The sequence below is a fragment of the Paracoccidioides brasiliensis genome (genome assembly GCF_000150735.1).
Source record: "Paracoccidioides brasiliensis Pb18 unplaced genomic scaffold supercont2.1, whole genome shotgun sequence".
NCBI lineage: Eukaryota > Fungi > Ascomycota > Eurotiomycetes > Onygenales > Ajellomycetaceae > Paracoccidioides > Paracoccidioides brasiliensis.
In genome coordinates this window covers 3,285,552-3,308,476 of record NW_011371358.1, presented here as the reverse complement: position 1 = coordinate 3,308,476, position 22,925 = coordinate 3,285,552, and the positions used below count along the sequence as shown (strand labels likewise).

The 22,925-nt window shown below is 46.1% G+C and overlaps 8 protein-coding genes across 8 annotated transcripts; 3 read left to right on the top strand and 5 right to left on the bottom strand.

The window, feature by feature from the left end:
* Nucleotides 1-514: 514 nt before the first annotated feature.
* Nucleotides 515-893, bottom strand: PADG_00989 (uncharacterized protein; the record flags this gene model as incomplete). Its single annotated transcript, XM_010757775.1, has 2 exons — nt 515-669; nt 722-893. 2 exons carry the CDS (start codon nt 891-893, stop codon nt 515-517), a joined length of 327 nt encoding a protein of 108 aa, XP_010756077.1.
* Nucleotides 894-1,205: 312 nt separating this feature from the next.
* PADG_00988 (uncharacterized protein) lies at nt 1,206-2,913 on the bottom strand (the record flags this gene model as incomplete). Its single annotated transcript, XM_010757774.1, has 6 exons — nt 1,206-1,346; nt 1,451-1,548; nt 1,640-1,870; nt 1,943-2,135; nt 2,226-2,520; nt 2,591-2,913. 6 exons carry the CDS (start codon nt 2,911-2,913, stop codon nt 1,206-1,208), a joined length of 1,281 nt encoding a protein of 426 aa, XP_010756076.1.
* Nucleotides 2,914-3,673: 760 nt separating this feature from the next.
* Nucleotides 3,674-4,804, top strand: PADG_00987 (uncharacterized protein; the record flags this gene model as incomplete). Its single annotated transcript, XM_010758263.1, has 2 exons — nt 3,674-3,782; nt 3,894-4,804. 2 exons carry the CDS (start codon nt 3,674-3,676, stop codon nt 4,802-4,804), a joined length of 1,020 nt encoding a protein of 339 aa, XP_010756565.1.
* A 271-nt stretch (nt 4,805-5,075) lies between these two features.
* Nucleotides 5,076-6,456, bottom strand: PADG_00986 (uncharacterized protein; the record flags this gene model as incomplete). The annotated part of the gene is made up of 2 exons (XM_010758262.1): nt 5,076-6,050; nt 6,118-6,456. 2 exons carry the CDS (start codon nt 6,454-6,456, stop codon nt 5,076-5,078), a joined length of 1,314 nt encoding a protein of 437 aa, XP_010756564.1.
* A 323-nt stretch (nt 6,457-6,779) lies between these two features.
* PADG_00985 (uncharacterized protein) lies at nt 6,780-10,934 on the top strand (the record flags this gene model as incomplete). The annotated part of the gene is made up of 5 exons (XM_010757773.1): nt 6,780-7,064; nt 7,128-7,154; nt 7,214-8,151; nt 8,209-10,451; nt 10,576-10,934. 5 exons carry the CDS (start codon nt 6,780-6,782, stop codon nt 10,932-10,934), a joined length of 3,852 nt encoding a protein of 1,283 aa, XP_010756075.1.
* A 198-nt stretch (nt 10,935-11,132) lies between these two features.
* Nucleotides 11,133-11,528, top strand: PADG_11185 (uncharacterized protein; the record flags this gene model as incomplete). Its single annotated transcript, XM_010758478.1, has 1 exon — nt 11,133-11,528. The coding sequence occupies one exon, from the start codon at nt 11,133-11,135 to the stop codon at nt 11,526-11,528; it is 396 nt and encodes a 131-aa protein (XP_010756780.1).
* Nucleotides 11,529-11,976: 448 nt separating this feature from the next.
* PADG_00984 (uncharacterized protein) lies at nt 11,977-12,910 on the bottom strand (the record flags this gene model as incomplete). Its single annotated transcript, XM_010757772.1, has 3 exons — nt 11,977-12,371; nt 12,509-12,574; nt 12,667-12,910. 3 exons carry the CDS (start codon nt 12,908-12,910, stop codon nt 11,977-11,979), a joined length of 705 nt encoding a protein of 234 aa, XP_010756074.1.
* Nucleotides 12,911-19,248: 6,338 nt separating this feature from the next.
* On the bottom strand, nt 19,249-21,544 carry PADG_00981 (uncharacterized protein; the record flags this gene model as incomplete). Its single annotated transcript, XM_010757771.1, has 3 exons — nt 19,249-19,589; nt 19,648-20,942; nt 21,033-21,544. The coding sequence occupies 3 exons, from the start codon at nt 21,542-21,544 to the stop codon at nt 19,249-19,251; spliced, it is 2,148 nt and encodes a 715-aa protein (XP_010756073.1).
* Nucleotides 21,545-22,925: the final 1,381 nt, after the last annotated feature.

The following is a 22,925-nucleotide window of genomic DNA, read 5'->3' as shown; positions in this document are numbered from 1 at the left end:
CAATGAGTGGCTTTACCCAATTCATGAGATATAAGCCAGATGGTTTCTTCAAAGTGATTTGATAACATTTGCAAACAATGTCCTTCAATGTTGACAACAGCAAGGCACACAATGCCAGAATTTTGTCAGGAATTATCCCTAGATGTTCCTCCCCAGTATGCCAACCAATGAGCTTTGGCAGCCTTTTAAGCATGTATATTCGGTTCGGGTCTAATGGAGAGATTTGTGTTAAAGAGAAAGGGGTTTTAAGTTCTAATCATTCATTTCACTGAACTCATCTATTGTGTCTAAGATATATTAAACAGTAGCAAACAAGTTTCATGTAAATACAGTTGCAACGCTAGCTTCCACTATTTGGTCTTTGAATTATAACTGTAGACGTGTACAGCTATAGCAGTCTCAAGAGACATATAGATAATACCACCTGCTGTGCTCGCCCCTGGGCATCAAGATCTCTGTTCAAGGCCTACTTCACTGACACCTCTGGCTGTATCAGCTTTTGGTATATTCTCACTCAACAGCATTCACATTTTATAGGCCTTGACTTTCGAGTTGGTGGGGCGCGGTCCTTCAGCTTGGTAGAATACCACATCTGTGGAGTCACCTTACTTGAGGCTTCCTTGCGGTGCCTGAGGTCTGGCGCAGTTGAATCTGGAGAAGACATCGCATCTTCGATCAGCAGATTAGCTAGAAGATCTTCACTTGAATGAAGAGTGCCTACCTTGGATCCCGCCAGCAACACTTGGGCTGGAAGGCTCAACGTCATCCTGGTTGGTGGGATTGGAACTGCTCATGTCAATCATTTTCACAACCTTCAAACACTCCAGCTCAGTATCGAGCTTATTCAGTGAACACTCAAACCACGATCTGGCTCTCAAGGTAATTACGGGCATCTCTACAGAAAGGAAGATAGGAGAAGGGAAGTGAGTGAGTTCAAATCAACTAGGAAATCAGAGTTTCTTATATAGACTCAATGTACATTATTCTCCTCATCAGTGATGGCTAAGAATTCAGTTCCAGCGACTCTGGAATTGAAAATGTTTCTTGCTCTCTATAATGAATATTATTTCTAGAAGGAAAATGTATGTATATATGTTTAGAGATTGCGGACCCTCATTCACGCTGAAAACCCTGAGAATAAACCCAAACACCATAGTCGTGTAGTAAAACCAACAAAAATCAAAGTGGATGAAGAACTTCAAATTCTAAACCTCACGCCAGTATATCTCTAGGGGTAGCAGGTGTTGCCCTTGTGATTCATATATAGAGCCCTGCACTTGTCGTTTCGGGACACTGTCGGCGTAAAATACGGTTTTATCATTCAGAGATAGTTTGTCATCTAATGACTGGAGTAATTCATGTAACGATTTAGTGTGTTTAACAAAAGAACCACATCAATAAATTTTTGGGGAGAATATGGCATGGAAAGAAAGGAACAGAATGAACTTACCGTAAAAGCCGTTGGCTCATCTACATCTGCATCACAAACGAAACCATCATCACCATTGAAGGCGCAGAGGCCCTTACTTGATTCGAGAAAGAAGGAATCTGTTTGTATGGGGTCCTAGATTAGAGACTGGAAACCATATCCAGTAGCAACATGAGGCAAAATTAAGAATTTAATGAATCGGACACGAACCTTCGGAAGCCGGTAACGTGCGAAACGTTGCGCATGTCCCTGACACAAACCAATAACCGCGACTGATGATACAGCCATGTTGTCTTCCCGAGTATTTGACCATCAAGTTACCCTTACCAACAAACGGGATTCCAATTGGAGGTACCCCAGTTGGCAGGGGAATGGTTCTGCTAGGGGATTTCTTGGGCTTGTAACGGATTCCTTGTTTAGGACAATTGGATGATCCTCCGACTTCAGGTGCTCACACCATATTAGTAAACGAAAGGTTTTCTAGAATGCTTATTTGGAACTAGGTGGGCAAACCTGGAGCTGCGGGGACGAATCTTCCCGACTCAAACGGCCCAGCAATGTTGTAATGATAAAATAACTCATTGAGTGCGCCATTTCGACATCTGACAACCACATCCACGCCATGTACAGTCTTTAAAGCTTTCTCAATAGCATCGAGTTCATATGTTTCGGTGTCTGATGGGTGGATACCAGCAGCAGAAAGGATCTAGGTGGTCACAAAATATATATGTCAATAGGGGAAACCCAAACCTTATTCTCAAACCATCTTCAGGGACACCACCCTTGACGAACTCACATCGTAAGAAGGCAATCCAAGAAACAAATTAACCGTTTTCTGAAAATATGACACAACCTCCTGCTGCGGCACGTAATCTGGGTAGCACTTGGGCTCCAGGGTACTAACGCAAGTCCCATGCTTATTCCACTCATGCTCCCATAGATTCTCATCATCGCCACGGAAATCCTTCCAGTACGTTTTCATCAAGGCCAAGAGTTCGACTCGGCCACTCTCCTCGATGATTGACGATATATTATTAAAGCGGCGATTGGCATCACAGAACTGGTCATAACTCCCATCGCAATGATCTGGCCTGGGAGATGATAAAATGTTAATTCAAATATTGCTCTACCTAGAAGATAGAAGTTAAACGGAAAGCTTACCAAAGCCCATGGATTGTCCATTCCTCTGCAGGGCCAGTTGGAGGATCCGCGTCCCAAAACTGGGTTAGCAATAACTGGCCGCCAGGATAATTGAAGCAACACCTGTCTTGCGAGATAAAATCAACTTTGCAGCTGAGCTGCGGTGGATTTGGACAAGACTGGAAGTCTGTTACTTTTGCTTCTTGGCGGATGGGCTGGTCATTCAAGAACTGGATTTGTGAGGTTCCTAGCGCAAATTGCAGCACTGTTCTTGGAGAGGGAAGGTTGACCTTTGGCAAACGTGAAACTATGTCAAACGCACTCCGGAATGTCTCTTTCATCATCACGATGTTGTATGTGTGTATAACTAACTATCTCTGGGCACCAGATATTTGATCAAAGATATCTTCAAGACGTTTGGCGGATGAATTTAGCAGTGTCAGGCAGCTTCCGCGAATTAGCTGCATGATAGAACCAAACCACCAGGAACTCGATTGGTTCCAAGGCTGGAGCCAATCAAAGTGGATGGATGGAACCTGCTGAAGAATGAGTCATCTCCATCACATAAAATGACGCGAAACGACGAGGTGCTATCTAGTGAATACATTATTCCATAAGAAGTCAACAAACCGAAACCACCGTACCCCCTGCTGGAGGGTTTGTCGGGATCATCATAACCATCTCCCGAATCGCAAGATGAAGTCAAGGTAATCTATTGGTTGGCTTGCCGCCTAGTGATTGGCTAAGCGCTGGTGGTTTAGCCGAGGCATTGAGGCAACGGACTTGAATGAACTTGCTATATCTTTGCCGGAACCATGCCCCCCATATAGCATGCAACTTGACAAAATGATGGACCGGTAGTTTCACCTGGTGTGGCGGACTTATGCCGAGCCTAACATTTCGGATCGGACGTGCCTACGAGCCCGATAATCGTTTAGCTCTCCATTTGAAAAGATATAAATATGTCACCAGACCAAATTGAAATATCATCCGTGGAGCGACACAGGAGACATTAGGAAAATTTGTGGAACAAAATATTACATATTAAAAAGTATTCTGAAGGTTCAGAAACCAAGAAGGGGAGTGGAAACAGAATATTCGAAGATGACCCCCCCTGCCCACACGCAAGCATTCGAAGATGCGATCAAGATTACACCCGTGTCTTCTCATACCTACTCAGCTAATCTCGTTAGGGAATGGGCTGTTGGTAATGGTATGTTTCTCCTAACCAATGAAATTGGATCAACCGATGATACACATATCATACGGCTTTCCCGAAGCAAAATTGAGTAAATGGACTGCTGCTAAACTCAAATTTCGACAGCGGCAAATGGGGGTTATATAACCGCGATCCTATACCGGCTAGCAATAACCCATTTCCAGAACGCCCATCCAACTTACCACTCCTCCCAACCAAGGCCAATCAATATGCAATTGTCTTTCCTCCGGCGATCACTTGTGGGGCCAGCTTTCCTAACAGTACGTGATGTAAAGTTAGGTGCGAGGATATCAACGATACAAGTGACGATGAGTCAAGCGGACTCATCATTCCCCACGGGATCACGGGGTAAAAAAATTGACAAAGTGACCGGGTTCGTGACGATCTCGGACCCAGTGTCAGAAGCCGGCGTATCAGCGCCGTGTAGTTGGACGGTATATCCGCCACCGCCAGACTCCAAGGCCCCACAATTCTCACCAGGCCACAATGGGCAACTCGTTCCGGGCAGTCCCTGGAAGAAAACGATTTTGTGTTACCCTGAATTCCGGCGCGCATCGAGCAACTCGGAATTTTGGGAACCAGTAGACCCTCGATTGGACGAACGACGAGCTATCACCGATCAGTGGGCTAGACTACGACCAAATGGGCCAAAAGGGGGTTTGGGAAGATGGACCGGTGAAGCCCTGGCGTATCTTGTGGATATTTTTCCCGTTGCATTGGGCAATTTAGAAATCATGACGGCTAAGCAAATGGGAAGTGAGCCGCCTTTCTGGTTCCCAACCATTGCGCTACACATCGATTTCAAGAAACCGCTGCCAAAAGGTGGAGTGGAGTGGCTGTACAGTCGAATCACAACGAAAGTTGTCCGTGACGGCAGGACAGATATTGAGGTAGTAGTGATGGATGAGCAAGGGGATGTAGTTGCTCTTGCGACTCAGTTGGGGCTGGTGGTGGGATCGAATCGTAACACTGGCGAGAAAGCAGGAGGGAGCCAATCACGAACCTCAAATCTCTGATAATTCTCGGTAAATACTAGCTAGCCTTCAGAAAATGGTTTGAAGTGTAGATATATACATTATTACATATTCGATCCGCAAATATGATCATTAACCAATTTCATATGTCTAATGCCGCTTAACCATGTTCTGTGTCGGTATTATGCAGAAGTAAAATGTCTCAAATGAAGATGATGGGAGCGATGTTTTAGTTAAACAGTAGACCCCAAATTCTAAACCCATGCTGGTGACTCGCGAATCTGGTTTCTTGAGTTTTGCTGTTTATATCAATTCACTCGACAGGGAGTTTTGTAGCGCCTTTAGTTTCTTGCTCTTGCTGCTTCTTCTCCTTCCACAATCTCAGGACTTCAAATCCCACTTCGACTGCAATAAGCACGATGATAATCCACTCAAGTCTTAGTCCGTGAGTTTCGCTTAACCGTTCACGAAGGACACTAGCAATCTCCTGGGCATAATCCATCTTTTCATTAAGCACCTTGATACGAATCCCTACATCCAGTGCCTTTCCAACCTGGTCATAGTAGCCTTCCAGGCCAAGTTCGTGGCGACTATCCCAGAAAAGATCGGGGAGGGAGTCTGTAAGCTCTGAATAGAGATTCAGTTGGGCTCTGACGCTAAGGAGCTGTCCTGTCTTTTGCAGGACGAAGCGTCGAGTAAACGGGAGGCGAGTGCCTCTAGAAAGAAGCGTTGGGATGTTGCGGGTTGACTCAAAATAATTTGAAAGCAATGTTTCGAGAACGGCTAATTTGGTGCTCCGGGCTAGTCCGGACGAAAAGGCAATCTTAGTTGAAACTTTAGCCATGTCTTCCTTATCATTATTTCGCAAATCGTGGCTATCTGGGCTCATTTTTGTGCCTATAGTTATAGTATCGCCCTTGATATAGCTGCTCTCCTTCAGGGGATCTTCAATATAGTCAAGGTCTTCAGTCTCCATCGAATCAACGTGTGGATTTTCTGCAGCTGGCAGCAGTACAGATGTGGCCAGATATGAGGTAAAGCTATCAGGAAGGCCCCATGCAACAAATGTGCCGGAAGGGAATATAAAAATATCGCCGACTTCATCAGCCGGGAGATCAGAGACGGACAGGTTGGTAGTTTTGCGAAGTGAGTCTAGGGGTACCTGTACGTGGACAACCTGAGGATATAAGTCTGTTTTAAACGGGTCCGGCTTATATCCTTTAGCAAGAAGTATTTGTGTGGCTTTCGCGAGATCAAATGTTTCAGCAACCGCGTAGGCAGTCACCGTCTGCAGACAAAATTAGCAACTGAATAAATAAATAAATAAATAAAGGTCACGAATCTAAGAGTGCCACCTTTAACTTTGATGGGTCTTCTTCCGGCGCCTGAGTCATCTGTCGCATCCCTTCTTTCGATCGCTGTGCTTCAACGGCCACACGCCGTAACAATATTTTATCGGCGGGCAACCTGGATGGCTTTCGTTTTTGTTTTCTGGGCTCTCGTACGCCAAGCTCCTCCCAAACTGACTCCGTCTCCGATGGCTGATGGTCATTTGTAGACGAGAAAAACTTTTTCCGCCAATGTGGAGAGATGCGAGAATGTAGTGAAGAGGGAAGTGTATGCTCACACTGTGAGAAGATTGGTTTTTCGAGAGTTGCCCTACAGGCGGAACATACAAAACGGCGTGCAAACATGGCAACAAATGACACATCAAAGCATCGTTATCATAGGAATCCAGTCATTGAGAGTTGGTTGAGGTTGTAATTACTGGCATTGTTAATTATTACCAGTACGTAAAGGACGGGCTTTTCGACCCGGGATACCCTCCTCTATTCCCCAAGTGAGGAACATCGCGAACAGGGAACTTTTTTTTGCGATTTGAGCTGGAAATACAAATTTCCGATAATTGGTGCTTAGTCATCTAACCTCGTCCTAACTAAGTTAACTAGTTAAGTCCAAACCTTCCGTCATTGAACTGGGAAATGGTATCTTAGTGCTGTCAAAGCGAGCTCCCGGTATGGAGGTAGATGACACAAAAGAATCACAGATCGATGGGGGAGCCATGAAGTTGCCGGTGCAAGATGCAAGTCGTATTCCATCAACAGGCTCACCTCCCGAGATAGATTCGAAGGACGACGATGACCCTCGAAGCGAAGAATCAGAGGAGGACGAGGAGAATGAGGATGAGGATGAGGAGGACGAAGAACCCCGACTTAAATATGCTTCATTGACCAAAAGTATTGGCTCAGTGTACCGAAATGGGGATGCTACAAGCACTTTCCTTGCCACGGGAGACAAAATGGTCCGTTATTCATCATTTGATCTGTAGCTCACAATAACAGGGATATTGCTGACCTCTATATAGATCGTTGGGACGCACAACGGAAACATTGTATGCGATATTCGATGGCCAATAACTCAATCTTTTTTTTTTTTGCTGATTTTCCATAGCATGTTTTATCCGTACCCTCTTTCCAGATCCTTCGTGTTTACCATGCGCACTCCGCCACTGTCTCCTCCATCTCGATATGCCCCTTTTCATATCCCCTGTCTATATCAAGGCAAGATACGTTTGTAAAACCCTCCAGCGATAGCTTTAAATCTCTATCTCCTCAGAAAATTAAAGAGCCTTCGAAAGCTCAGCATCCACCTCCAGTCCCAGCAACTCCCTCGAACTCAGTCTACATTGCCACTTCCTCCATAGACGGAAATGTCTGTGTCTCTTCACTACTCGATCCAAAAGACGTCCTTTTACGCAATTTTGGACGTCCTGTTCAAGCCGTAGCACTGTCTCCGGAATACAAACATGACAAAACATTCATTTCTGGAGGACTTGCAGGAACTCTGGTTCTTACAACAGGGGGTAGAATCGGGATGAAATCAAATTCGACTGTTATTGGCGGCACTACAGCCAACCCCTCAAGCTGGCTTGGCTCCCTTGGCCTGGGTGGAAATAATGGCAAGGACACTGTGTTGCATAGTGGAGAAGGCTGCATAAGCACCATAAAATGGTCCCTTTCTGGAAAATACGTAATGTGGGTCAACGAAGAGGGAATCAAAATAATGAGGACCAATTTACATCTTGAGAGCCTAGACTCTCACTTTGCCTGGAAACGTATGAGCCATATTGATCGCCCAAATCGGCCGGGATGGGAGGAAATGGCAAGTGTGTGGAAACCACGGGCTGAGTGGGTGGACGAGAATGCTATGGATTTTGAGGATAGTCATGGAAGTACACACCTGAAGGACGGTAGGAATCAGAAAACAATGGAAAAACTTGTTGTGGGTTGGGGTGGCACAGTTTGGATTATCAATGTTTCATCGGGTGAATCGGGCACGGGTATGGATGTTGGAGAAAGGAAGATCGGTTCCGTGGAAGTCGCAACAATGTTAGCCACATTCCTTTATTTCCTTGCCGACTATAAAACATGCTAACGAGACTGTAGACTACGCACTGACTGCATTATTTCCGGCGTTTCGCTCTATACCCCTAATTTGCTACTTGTTCTTTCATACATAATCCCGGATGAAGACAACGGCGAATCCACAGCAAAGCAGGCGGCGGGCTCTCGGCGCGGGATTCGTCATAGGCAAAACGGTCTCGAGCCTGAACTCAGATTGATCGATGTTGAAACAAAAGAGGAACTTAGCGCGGATACCCTTTGTGTCAAAAAGTACCAAACGTTTTCCGCGTCAGATTATCATCTTGGTGTGCTGCCTCCCAATCGAGCACCTCCACCCGCAGCACAGAAGGGCACTCTCGAGTCTATAGGCACTGGACTTTGGGATGCTACCCTACATCCTACGCGCCTATTTAGCTCTGCCGCCAGTGTCCAGAGCAATGAGAGTAGTGGGGATAAAGGTTCAAGTACTCGTGGAGGCAGTTCTGTATATTCTTCGGGTTTATCAGTGAGCGATAAACAAGCGAAGGAATTAGCTGTTACAGCTGCCAGAGCAGTCAAGATATTCATCCATAGCCCTTACGACTGTATCATCGCTGTAAAAAGGGGTATTGCAGATCGTTTGATTTGGTTGAATAGCCATGAAAAGTATGAGGAAGCATGGGAGCTCATTAACCAGTACCCAGAAGCTGCAGTTGCTTCCTCAGAAAGGACAGAAAGCCTCCCCTCTACACCGACTCAGCTACAGAGCACACTAGCTGATTTCTTTGCTGACGATAATTCATCTGTTCAGAGCGTCGGTCGTGCATCAAACACTGAAGTAGACAAGGAAAAACGCCGTATTGGGGAATGTTGGTTAGAGCAACTTATTAACCAACAGAAATGGGAAAGAGCTGGACAAGTATGCGGGAAAGTTCTTAGGACCACAGCTAGATGGGAACATTGGATATGGATTTTCGCACGCAACAGCAAGTTCGACGAAATAACAAATTACGTTCCAATTGACATCAGACCCCCACTCCCATCTTTAATCTACGAAGTTATCTTGGGTCATTACCTCTCCCGTGATCGAATCAGATTCAAGGAACTGCTTGAGTTATGGCCTACGGATGTCTTTGAAATCTCTAGCCTCACGGCTGCTATAGAGGATCAGCTGAAGTCGAAAGCCATCGTCCCTGAATCAGCTGATTGGCAGATTTTGACAGAAAGCTTAGCGAAACTTTTTCTTTCGGAAGGTCGCTACAGAGAGGCCCTCCGTTGCTACATTCGTCTCCAGGATGATGAGACTGCAATGGCATTAATTCGTGAATATCATCTGTTAGATGCAATTGCGGATGATATCCCAAGTTTCGTGCTCATACGAGTCTCGAAAGAACTATTGAAATCTGCTTCCATAGAAGACCTAGATGCTGCCACAACAGAACCCATCAAGCTTCTGGTACGAGAGGCAGCCAAAGGTATTGTAGGTCCACAAGCTGTTGTCTCACAGCTGCAGGCTGCTAACCGTCAGCTCTTCCTTTTCTTCTATCTACGTGCTCTTTGGCGAGGTGATGCTACATCATCGGTCACAGCAAAGCCAGGTAGATTCCGTCATCAGAGAACGGATGCAGCAGAGAAACTTGCGGCCGACGAAGGACGAGCTCTAATTGATGGCCTCGCTGATATAGTGGTCGAGTTATTCGCAGAGTATGATCGCCCGTTATTAATGGAGTTCCTCCAATCGAGCACATCATACTCATACAGCGCTGCAAGCTCGATATGTGAATCACGCCACTATACCCAAGAACTCATATATCTCCTATCCAAAACAGGCCAGACAAAACGCGCCCTCAACCTCATCCTATCAGATCTCAAAGACGTCTCGTATGCCATCTCGTTCGCAAAGTCTCAAGATGACCCAGATCTCTGGGAGGACCTGTTATCCTTCTCGATGGATAAACCCGAGTATATCCGTGGACTGCTGGCCGAAGCAGGCACTGCTATTGACCCTATAAACCTTGTCCGCCGCATCCCAAGTGGTCTGGAAATTGAAGGGCTTAGAGAAGGCCTTACCAGGATGATCAGGGAACATGACATCCAGGCCTCTATCAGCCAGGGAGTTGCGAAGGTCTTGATAGGCGAAGTATCGACGCGGATGGACATATTACGAAAGGGACAGCGGCGGGGTATCAAGTTTGATATCGTCCAGCTGAACAATGAACCAGGCCGCCATAAACAGGAAACGGTGGAAGCCGAGGGGCCACAACCAGGCCGTTGTGCTGGATGTCACAAGCTATTCATCGAGCACGGTATGTATATTGCTCCACATGTCTCTTCACTGCTCATCTCGACCCCTATCTCTCTGAATACAATAAAGATACAATTTCCTCTTCCCCCTTTGCCCCTTCTTAATACCCAGCTAACAACAAACAGAAACCGAACCCCTCATCGGCTTCGCCTGCGGCCATATCTTCCACGTCTCCCACCTCCACCACGCCCACGCACGCCCACCCCACCAAGACGAAACCCTCACACAACATCCCTCAGCCACAGATCCCCCACAGCCACCCACCTGCCCCATACAATCCCCATCACAACAACAGACACCCGCGCCAAGCTCACTCCTGCAGGACTACACAAGCACCCAATTCTCCCCCTTGCTCTCGCGCACCGTCGGTCCCAAGGTGACCAATGCATTGCTGCTACGTGATAAAGTCGGAGACGGATGCGGTATCTGCGCATTGAAGAGGAGAGCGGCGGGCGCGGCGCGGGGGGGCGTTGTGGTGTTGTGAACTCTCACCCTTGGATTCTGCTTGTTAATGTTGTTGCTTAATGCAATTCATTGCATTTGATGAAAGGGGTAGCGATACTCACAAGGGAAGGTGGGGCGGGGATCTGGTAATGGGGCAGGTTTGCTACTTGACCACTAGTTCTCCTTGAACTTTTTCTATCATCAAGTCCCCAGGCCAAGAGTGGACTCTCCAGCATTCATGTGCGTGATTACAGGCTCTGCGGCTAATATAACCAAACCCAATCCAATCCATTCCACCTATCAATCCTCGCAACCTCTTCCCACCGAAGAAGGCTATAGAGCTGCTCATGATATGGAAATCATGTCGATATACGGTCTACAGAGTGGACCCCTCCCAACCCCTCTTAAAGCCACACCAAAGCAGCCTAATGCAGTACTCATGTTGACTACTTGCTGCTTTTCTACCCTCCTGGTTTGGACTGTTTCTGCGAGCGAGTACTATCTTCCGATTTCCCTCCCCCCCGGCCAGACCTCCAGTGCGTCATCCAGCTCGTTTTGTATCGTGTCAGCCACTGTATACACCCTCAGCACCAAGTACAACTCAACCAAGGGACGAGTCGAGGAGGGTTTTTGAATGCATTATTCTTAGCGATGTGACTGCTGGTTTTCAGGGGGGAGAAGAACTGAAGCATGTCTAGGGCGTTGCGGAACCAGGGAATACCAGGGAATGCTACATGTAGGTAACTTTCCGAGGCGTAGAAACCAATTCACAAGGTTGTTGAAGTTTATTAAGGGACCTTGGAATGTTGTTTGATTATTCCCTTTAAACTACATACTCCACCGTTCCTATCCCATTAAAAACTGCAACGCGCAAACCGCCAAGTAACATACATTCCAAGCGTTGTTGACAACAGCCATAACGTCACCATAACACAGCAAGGAAAAAATCATTTGATGCCATATTGCATACATGTGATTGGGGGGTACAGTATGTTTGGTTAATCATGCAAACAGTCAGCTCGTGATCCCTTGATTTGATGAAACCATCTGAATTTCGTACAGTCACGCTATATGGGGGACGTTTACATTGCTACGAGAGCAACAAAACCAACTGCACCAGCGAGAATTGCAATTCCAATGCCGCTGTTGCGGATTGCATCGTTTGAGGGTGGAGGGGTAGGGGTGCTGGAGGGAATAGTGCTAGAGGTTGAAGGAGTGACCTTGGGAGCAGAGGAGATGAGGCTTGAGCTCTTGGCCACAGAGGAGGCCCCTGTACCAACAACAGTAGAGGCTGGAGGAGAGACAGTGGGGGTGGTCCAGGGAGTTGTCGCAATGCTGGAAGAGGTTACGGGAACGGGGGCTGGAGTAGGTGGTGTCTCAGTGCTCAGGATCTGGGAAACACTGGAGGACGTGGAAGGAACAGGGGCAGGTCCGCAGCCACAAATGGTAGAGATAGCGGTGACAGTAACAGTTTCTACTGGGAGGTGTCAGTGGATGGGTATATATGGCTGTCTGCTACGTCGGGAAAGGGGCAGGCAAGCTAGGGGAAGAAGGATGGGAAGGCACGGTGATGGCAACCCCTGAAAACCAATCACTGATAGGAGTTGCACTTACCCTGGCGAGCGACAAGGCTGGCAACGACGTTGTTGTTCTCTATTCCACGGGCGTGGTTGACGGCCCCTGAAGACCTGTTAGAAGGCCCCAACACGTCCAATCGCGTTGCAAACAGATTGGCAGTGCATTTCTTCTGGCATGTTTTGGTTGCAACTTACCAGCCTCCTTCGCAACGTGGGGGGTATCTGGAAGGCGCCCAAGGTCAGCCATGCGTCGTTTGACATCACAGCTGTTTCGTTGCGGCGTCATCCTAGGGATGGTGGTAGAGGAAAGGAATTTGAAGGGTGGGGAGTGGTTTGGTTTCGAGTCAGGGGGAGCAGGCTGTGAAAGGAACTTACTGGTAGCAGATGCCATGGTGGCGAAGACCAGAACAGCCAGATAGACGATATATTTGGCAGACATGTTGTTGATGGTATTGAGATTGAGGTGATCTGAGCACCGTCTGTGGGACGAAGATCTGGGGAGAAGATAGGGAACAGAGATGGCTGTGTGTAACGAGTGAGATGGAAATTGAAGAGTTAGATTTGATGAAGGATGTGGCTGGCGACACAATGTAGAAAGACGGGTATTGTGCTATGGAGAGGACAAGAGAGAAAAGAAAGAAAAGAAGAGAGAGAGAGAGAGAGAGAGAGAGAGAGAGAGAGAGAGAGAAACAAGGGTGTGTGACAAGAATTTATACCCCCCTGATTTGTGCACTAGTGACAAGCGAGAGCTGGAGAGTGCAGCAGGAGCCTGGCAACCCTCCTGTTGCTATGTCCTACTCTGTTTTGCAATGTTGGGCAAATGTGTTGTGATGTTGTGTTGTGTTGTATTGCTGCTGCCCAAAGGAGAATGAATCCCTGGACATAATGGGGGGAAATGGGAGGAAGGGGAGGAAGAGGGCCGTGTACCTGCTCACAAACCATCCTGGGATAGTCACATATCTGAACAGTGAGCTACACCACTCTGACAGTTGAGCCACTGTCTTGGCATAGGAAACTGTTTTCCCTGTTTTGCCTGTTTTGCCATACCAACGATGTTTTCCGCTCCGCGGCGGAATCAGCTTAGTGGAGTTTCTTGGCTACGAGGGAGCGTGTAACAGAGTGGTGGAACTTCAAGTTGGGAAAGGGGGCGGCAATATGGAATCGTTATCGTTTTCCCATAAAAGAAAAACAAATCCCCAACATATTTATTTTTTCCTAGCTAAATCTTACAAAGAGGAATCTTCCATGTCTCGGATAGCATTTGATTTTACGTGGTGGGCATCTCCGAGTATACGATTACCCCAGGTTGGAAAACAAGCAATGAAAGAACCCCAACCCCCCCCCCCCCCCCTATCTCTCTTCTAAGCTTCAAGGTAGGCCTCTCCGGTCAGAAAATAAACTGGAGAGATTCCGCTGCATTCAAGCTAGCCAACAACTGCAAGTTTAATACGCAAGAGCTCTTGACCTCAGAGCACCATATACACCGCTCTGCATAGACGAATCGAGCATTCCCAGAACACAGACAGACGTCCTGCAAAAAGACATCGTTCCATTCCAACCCCTTTTTAGGTTTCGGGGGAGAGGTCAAGCGCATGTCAATGAAATCATTCCCCATGTGGTTTTCATGGAGGATAATAACGCTCCCACGGCCCAACAGGCCCATCCAAGATGGGAAAGTTGTTGTTGTTGTTGTTGTTGTTGTTGTTGTTGTTGTTGTTGATGATCTGCAGGATCTTGGATTTGGCCGTGCTTGGTGGTCAAAAGTATGTGTCTCTTCCATCAATGCCAATCTACTTACTCTCTAATCTTTGCGGTTTGGTCGACAGCTCTCACCACGAACCGGAGAGCCTGACCTGTCTTCTGCATACATATCACGATGCTCAACGACACCGGTAGCCACCTGCTCTCAATTTTTGGCAGCGACCTGATGGTTCTGGGCATCCCTGCAAACTACAATGGATATGGCCCTCTGATTCCGATAAACGCTGCAATTGAGATTGCTCAGCAACCTCAGATTTACTTTGAGATTAATTTGCTAACTCCATAAGGCGGTGTTGCTTCAGACTGGGTTTCATGAGGAGGGAGTTGGAACACCAGACACCATGTGGAATCGGGCGAGTCCTGTACTTTTCAAACGGCGCCAGGAAATCATCATCTCCATGTGGCTGCGAGAAAGAATTGGATTGTTGAACAGCCTCCTGCTGTCCAGTCAGTTCTCCTGCTTAACAATGATGATTATTCCCTACCACTATTATTCCTGAGCCAATAAGTCTTTTTAAGTTTCGTGCTTGTTCCTACACCTTCTGCTTTTGGGATGCGCGAGATCCTTGTATGCTGACTTAGATGCCGCCATTTCGAACCATATCAAACGCGCGGCAGCTGTAATACGAGAGGGCTAATGGATGGCGATCGCGCTACACCAGGTAATATTCAGCCTGCCCGCATTCGGACTTCTAGAAGACTGCAGAGTCGTCTGTCCATCCTGGTTTGTGAAGGCCCGGCATGACAAAAAGAACACTGAGAAAAGCAGTTCTTTCCCCCGCAAAAGCAGTCGGTTCTGAACATTGGCCGTGAGTCTGTTAGACATAGCTGAACCCTGTAGAGAACCCTCAATGCCTAATCTGAGGGGGAGCATAACTTATTTATCAAACCAAGTAGGTAAATTTTCTCCTTCATGATAATGACAAACAATATAGAGCTAATAGAACAACTCCTATCCACAGTCAACAATAGTAAGAACTAAAATATCAGACAGAAACTTCATGGTTTCACAGATGGATAGTTGCAGATCTCTAGAGCATAAAGATATCAGATATTACAGAATCACTGTTTTTGAAAGGAATCTATCAATCTCTCTTCTATATCTCGTTTCCAATATCAGCACTTTCACATCTTGAATTCAACATGAAAGGTTCCTCCTATATGTTCCTCAGGTAGCTCTGGCCCTTTGAGTGGCGTAGATGTAACCTCCTCTTCTTGGAGACTGAGACGAGAATTTATTCAATCTCAGACGTGGTATCCCTTTCCAACAGCTCCCATTAGAATCTCAGTCATTCTATTGTTAGAGAATTGACTGTTGGCAGAAGTTACAATACATCCAGTCAATTACAATACATCTTTGAGGTCATTTCTCAGTTTCTGTATGCCACCCCCACTCTCACCATGCAATGAACGCCTTATGATCCCAGACTTCGATATTCAATATTTCCTGTAGGCCCATCGACGTCATCAAACGAATCTTTAGAATAAATATATCACGTGATATGATCGCTCATCTAGATATAACAAAGCAGCCACAATCGTCATCATGATATCATCTCTCACGAAAAATAATGATCAAAGTGATGGAAAAGAAGGGTGCAGGTTGAGTGGTTCCACATTTTTATTTCGGAGATATGCACGTACCAAATCCTTCACCCTTGACAGTTTGCACTTTATCATCCTAGCTAACGACAAAGTGCAGAACATCCACTTAAGCGATTAAGCTAATTGGGTTCAACAGGAACAGTTCCCCCCACTGTTTCACTTTTCCGATTGAGGATTTCAATTCTGAGTTGGTGCATGCATCTCTCACTCCGTCTATCCGCCACATGCTGGGCATCCATTGGTTTCCGTAGAGTGATATGGAGCCGGTGGGGTTGAGGCAAAAAACACTCTATTTTGTTTCACCCGAACAAAACACTGGATTTAAAAACCTAACTCTCACTACAACAAAAGGGGTTCCGTGCCTCCCCATTCTGTTTCATCTGCAGAAGCTCGGTACCTAAAGTATGTTACGCAGCACTCCTTCCGAGAGATACCATTATGTATTTCACTGCTGCTGCCCATTGCTCTAAACTACAAGCCCCAAAGTTTAACTAGTGGACTTTAGTTAGAGCTCTAAACCACCGTTCTACATATACTTATTTTGACTCATGACTATGCGCCCTGTCGCTCAATTCTGCAGCGGTTGATATCTGCATCTGCAGGGGTACCCAATCACACAACATCTGGAAGAGAAGCAAGCCAGGAGAGCAATCATCCAAGGAAGAAAACAAGGCGAGTCATGAATGATGAATAGTTTTTCGCTCTTCCCCCCTCCAGCCGCTTCTGAAAGAAAGGAGAGAATCAATAAATCTTTATTCAGCTAGTTCTTGTTGATATCGCTCCATGTTTGGTTATCAAGAAATAGCATTTCTGCGGATAAATTATTTCTTCATGTCCAGTTGAAATTCTTCTTTGGGCATTTCAGTTCCGGGACCATCCTCTACACAAAAACTCAATTTTTATTGGTTCATCTAGATAAACTCTGATAAACCATCATTGCTTTTATAAAAAAAAAAATAAAAAAAAAAAAAGCAAAGAAAAGAAAAGTATATCTAAAATCAAAACAAATAGACTCCCGTCCAAAGGCACCCAGAAAAAGCCAAATGAGTTCAACTACATATCTGTCAACAATGATCATCAGATCCCTTGTCATACCACAACGTTCACACTAACAAAAAACAGCCAATGCGAGAGAGGCAAAATCCACCCCCGAAGGGGAGGAAATAGTAACATCTCTAAATGACTCTGCGTATTGGCAAAAAATCCCTCTTCTCCCAACGACTTTCCCGTCTTTGGAGAAACGTCAAGCCACGATTCCAACCGCCATAAAGCGTATAATTTGTACAGTTCCACACATACGCACACACGCCCATTCAGCCCAACAACTCACTAATGCCAGCACCTTTTCTCGACTTCTCCACATGGGCCTGGTTTATATGCCCAGGTACATACTGTCCGTGACCGCTGTATGCATGAATCACTACAACACTTCCCCTGCATGCATTAGCTCGCATCTATGTACCTAGATGGGTCCAATGTACATAAGTACTAGACATGCACGTACTTCAACGAAGCGCGAACAATTCACAGAGCTAATGCCAGCAACATATATTAATACAACATCAATACTGGATATGTACTTTTGCGAAGCGCGAACAATTCGCAGAGTTAATGCCAGCAGCATGTAACAATACAACATCAATACTTGAAACTGTCTTATCGATAAGAATACATGAGATAGATGGTGACGAGGTGGCTTAGACTACTATAAAGATGTATCGACCGACTAGCTGCTAGCTTGGCTCCACCGTACTTAGATGCTTCGGGCATGTATGTATGACGCCTCTATATTCCATCTGGACGTGTATATGCGGAAGCAAGTCACATTCGAAGTAGATTACAAACTCCTTTTACATCTATTACAGCGATCTTGTCGGTCTGGGTCAACCAGTGGGGCCACGATGCCAATGATGATGATGATGATGATGATGATGACGACGACGACGATCATGATATCTGGAAATCATTGCATGCACTGTACGAATAACACATACAGGGATGCATAATGCTGCAACACCAAGCACCGCATAAAAAAAAGCCTCAAACCCCAGTTGAGCAATGAACAGATTATTCAATGACAGATACATCATCGAATGTGGCTGAAACAAATGAGCTAAATTGAGATGTGTTTCATTCCAGTTATCGCCATGCAACGTCTGGCAGGAACCCTTGGGGAACAACAGTTTTTAACAAATGACCATGGCGAGCATCTGGATGCGTAGATACATCAGACATGTGCTTGATAAGAATATACTAAATGAGGCAAAATACAGGGCACTGACTGTTATACATACAACCACATGTAAAATAATCAGCTTGTCTTTCAGGAAGGGAACAAGCCTCCACCCTTTATTACAATTCCTCAAGTTACTCCCCACCAAAAGAGTACACAGGCACAGAAAGGAAGAGTCCATTCCATCGTACATTAGGAATATCAAATGGCGAAAGAAAAGATGAAATCCACCAGGGAAAAAAAAAAGAAGTTGAAAGGGCAAAGACCTGGGAAGCAAAATCGATTGTATGTGTCCCTTTGTGCATAAAATATTAATATAGCCCCCATATTTATTTCAGAGGCAAAAGGTACAAATTAAAATAAATCCGAAGTCATCAAAAATATAACCAGGATTAAAAAAATAATAATAAAAAAAAAATGAAGAGGAAACGCTATTTTCCAATGAAAAGAAAAGAAAAAGAAAGAAAGGAAAAGCCAACCAGAACGCACGTTTCCTATGGAAAAAAAAAGCAAATAGCCGCCCTGGTATAGAGGGTATTAACATCGTAAATGACAGTAAAAAGAAATACACGAGATATTGTTAGGCGAAACGGGGAAACCGGGAACCAACGGTTGCAAAGCCCGAGAGACAAAAACGTTTTATGACAAGACAAAGCAGCCACAGCCAGAAGGAAAAGGAACAGAATGAGAAGCAAAAATAAACAACAGCCAACCAGAAGAATGGAAGGAAGATTCGTCAAGTCTTCATAAATCTTCTATACAATTTCTTTTCGTCCGTTCCAACACTCATTTCTGAAATTCCTTTCGTTCCTTCTCATCAAAATGGCGTGGGGTCTCATTAGATCGTAGACATAAAAGCTTCGTTTGCACCGGGAACTTGGAACCCAGGGTCAAGATTAAGTCTTCGGCGCCACCAAAAAAATGAAGCACCGGGGTTCATTGGAATAGAGTTGCCTCATCGAGATCCGACTCGGACCCAAGGGGTATAAGCGATATTGACACGAAAACAGGTACGCCAACACCGAACAGATTCAAGCAGAACAGTGGGGTACTAAAATAGGAAGCAAAAGGTATCCGCAAAGGAAAAAATAAAAGAAACCCCCCACCCCCCTCCCCCTTCCGAAACCAGCCAGTGAAAAAGAGGTTCGCAGCTAACAAAATAGCTCTAGATAAGACCATCAAAAGATCAATTTCAACTCAATTCCAGAAGTTGTCGATGATGTCGATGAGTCTCCATCCGTGCTTGCGTCAAGAGAGCAATCGCGTACTTCCAAAACCTCAGCAACCATATCCTGCCCTTCGGGCAACTCACTAACAACATCGTCATCCAAAACAATATGGAGTCCATTTCCGCGGACACAAAGAGCTCGAACAACGCGTGACACATCTATTTTGCATTTTTTCGAGACGGCATGTATAAGGTCCTTGGCTGTGCGTTGTGTTAGGTAGATAGCATGGTAATAGCCATCCAAAATGGGTCCGCCACTGGATTGTCGCACTTGAACGTAAAAACATGATGCTGCCAGCAGACGTTAGACCAATAAAGGGCGCAGACTTGGGGGTTGAAGGCTACGTACTGGGTTTTTTTGGGGCGGCCAATGGTGGCTGGTAACTGGTGTCGACGTCCATTGCTTCAATCCAGCTATCAAGGCCGGAACGGTTGCCGGAAGAAACCTTTGCGACCTTCACAGGGTTGTTTAAGATCCGGCTATGCCTCCCTTGATGCTGGCTATCGGAGTCATGCTGGGAAACACTAGACCAATCCATTGAGTCGTGGCGCCCATTTTCGCAGATCGATGATGGATGGGGGTAGCTTGATTTGAGATCAAAAGAGTTGTGAGACGAGCAAAGCGAATGGCTGCTTGCTGTGGGTGATAACATGTTCTGGGATGCAATCGGAGATCCATCTGTATTATTTCGGGACTCCCAGCCTATTGTGTGAGAGTAACTATCGTCATTAATTCCAAGCTGCACCGGGAAAAGATCGGGGTCGTCCTGCGGATCTCCTTTCAAATTGAGAACGCTAAGAGGTCGCGTGGACGAAAACATATCTTTCAGGCTGCGCAGCTTCATCTGGAGATCTTCTTCCAGAGAAGATCTCCCCGACTCATTGTGCGAGTCACCCGACCATGTTCTCTTATGCTTGTTAATTTTTCCCTTGGCGAAGGAGCCACTGCGTTTTTTCTTATCAGCGCCGGCTCCAAGTTCAGCCTGGCTGATTTGTTGTTTCACCCTATCGATACCTTTTTTGACATGTGCAATATCGTTTGAGAGCTTTCGCTCGGCCCCGTGGTCTCGAAACAGCTTCACTTTGCAATAGCATACCTCCGGGCGGTCAAGGGGAGCGTCTACATGACTTGTAGGAACAACTTCTGTTTTCGCACATAAACGAACAGGAATTCCTTTGACGCCTTTGGAGTGGCTGAAATCAGTCGATAAGAAGTTGAAGCGGACCGATATCGAACAACTGGGATTCCCTGTGGCTGGGCTAGGTGACCAAATAACAGAGAAGCCGTCAAAATTGGCGGTTTCCAGATGAACCTGAGATTGTCTGATATCTCCGTCTCCGCCTTGATTTGGATCTACATGTTCAACAGCCAAAAGTTTCCCATCACGATGATGGGCTTCGTTAGATCCGCGGCCTTCCTTCCAAAGTTGCCAGCAACCGGCCGGCCTTGAACGCTGCTCATCGTCCTCAAACGAAACTCGAATAAAGGTGCGGTATTTCAACGGTTGTGTGCCTGACGTCAACGGTGCGGTATCCAAAATTGTCATTGTGTAAGCTTGCCCCTTGTTAAGATATGTAGTGGGGACCTCATCGGGGTCTTTAACCATCGCCGTTGCCGCCCTTAGAGTAACGTTGAACCGAAAGCTAAAACGTAAGTGTAAGCATTTTCTCCTTTCTAAAGCAATGCTCAAAATAATAAAAAGCATTATTAAGATAATAAAAGGAAACACCTACTTCTCTCCCCTTGGGCCTGGGCGATTGTCCATCAAGTCAACTCCGTGACTGAGCAAAACCATATGATTGTTCCCATTCATTCCATTGATAGGTGAATTTTCAACATTTACGGGACCATATCTGGGATCTCGATTGACGAAAGTACTTGGGGCGTATGCATGTTGTTGATGGAAATTATCAACGCCGTTCCCCGCATGGTGAGCAAACGGATGGGTAAATGAGTTCATGTCAATTGTAGACTGTATTGCAGCAGCATCGCCGGCGGATGTACCCGGGGGGATCGCGAGTGGTGAGAGTAAATTGAGAGCCATGCCGGGAGTAGATAGGTCGGCAACTTGGGTATGGGAGGGCATGCCCATGCCGTTCGGCGTCGCGGCATAATAGGTGGAGGGTTGATTTGCAAGCGACGTAAAGGCGTATGAATTGGGATCCATGATGGAAGGAGTAAACCGCCATTGATCAGGGAGACCTTTTGGCGTTTGTTCCGAGACTAGTTTTTTGTCGGTATCCATGTTTGCTCTACTTACAGGCGATTCTTGGTCAGTAGGCGATTTTATTCACATCAACCCCAAATAACCTCTTGGGAAAAGAGGTCAGTGTATTTTCAACTCAACAGGCGGCAGGAACGTGCGATTAGCGTATAAAGAAAGATAAGGCTTTACATATGCTGTACAGCTTGTTTCACATGTGCATCGGCTAGGATCGAGTCAGTAGCGACGGGCGCCGCTTTTGGCGCAGGTTCCTGGCAGATTTCGGGAAATTTCTGTTTGAAGTGGGAGTAGAGCTCCTCGCCCGGCTTCTGTGAGTTTTTCCTGTATACGGCAGAGAGTTTGAGCAAAAGATGACCCTGCAATTGCGCCTGACGGGAAGAGTCGCTTGGTGATCGAATGCAGAGATACTATGTAACGTACCGATTACGAAACATTGATTTGCGATAATATAAAAAAGCGAGCGACTAGATTTTAACGATCGGAAAACGACAGGCGCAATGGTGGCCAGAACCGATATCAATTTGCTTTGACAATCAACAGTTATCTCCACAGAGCAAAACAGATCAACATCCAGGGTGGGTGCAACAAAGTGTGGAAAACAATTTGTTGCGACCTTTGCGCGCCCTTTGTGGTAAAAAGAATTGATACGAGATGAGGCAAAACCTCAAATAAAGGAGGCAAGCAGAAGATTAGAGTGTTAGTAAGATGTATATATATATATATAGATATATATATATATATAGAGAGAGAGAGAGGGCATGGGGGAGAAGTGAAAATCAGAAAGAGGAAATTCCAAAAAGGACATTCATCTCAATCTAAGTTGGAGTGAGGAGACGACTGTATATAAGAATGTTGACCCGAGGGGCGATGTCGTCAGACACTCGGAGCTCTGTTATACCCTAAAGGCTAAACTAGCATCCGCGATCTATGATTTGTTTTTGGCTGGTTGGCCGAACTGTTGAAAGTGGTGACGACTATGTGAATAATCACTCTCGGCTTGGATGCCCCACCGGCCAGTGACAAGCCGACGAAGGGGGAGAGATGGGCCATCCCAGTAAATTACAAGGTTTTTTTGGACTCATGGGAAGGATATTTTTAATTGGTTAGCTTTTTAATTTTTGGGGGAGCCCCCCCCCCCCCCCCGGTCCTGGTTCCAGGGGGGGGGGGGGGGGGGGGGTTGTGGTGTTTGTGGGTTGTGGGTTGTGGGTTGTGGGTTGTGGGTTGTGGGTTGTGGGTTGTGGGTTGTGTGTTGTGTGTTGTGGGTTGTGGGTGGTTCAGATTGAGAAATCGCTCTTGGAGCCTTTTTCTTTTTTTCTGAGGTACATGGGGAATACCCTGGGCCTGGTCCGTAATGTGGGTTTCGAAGTACTCCCTGTCTGGTCATTAGAGGAGTGGGTTTCGA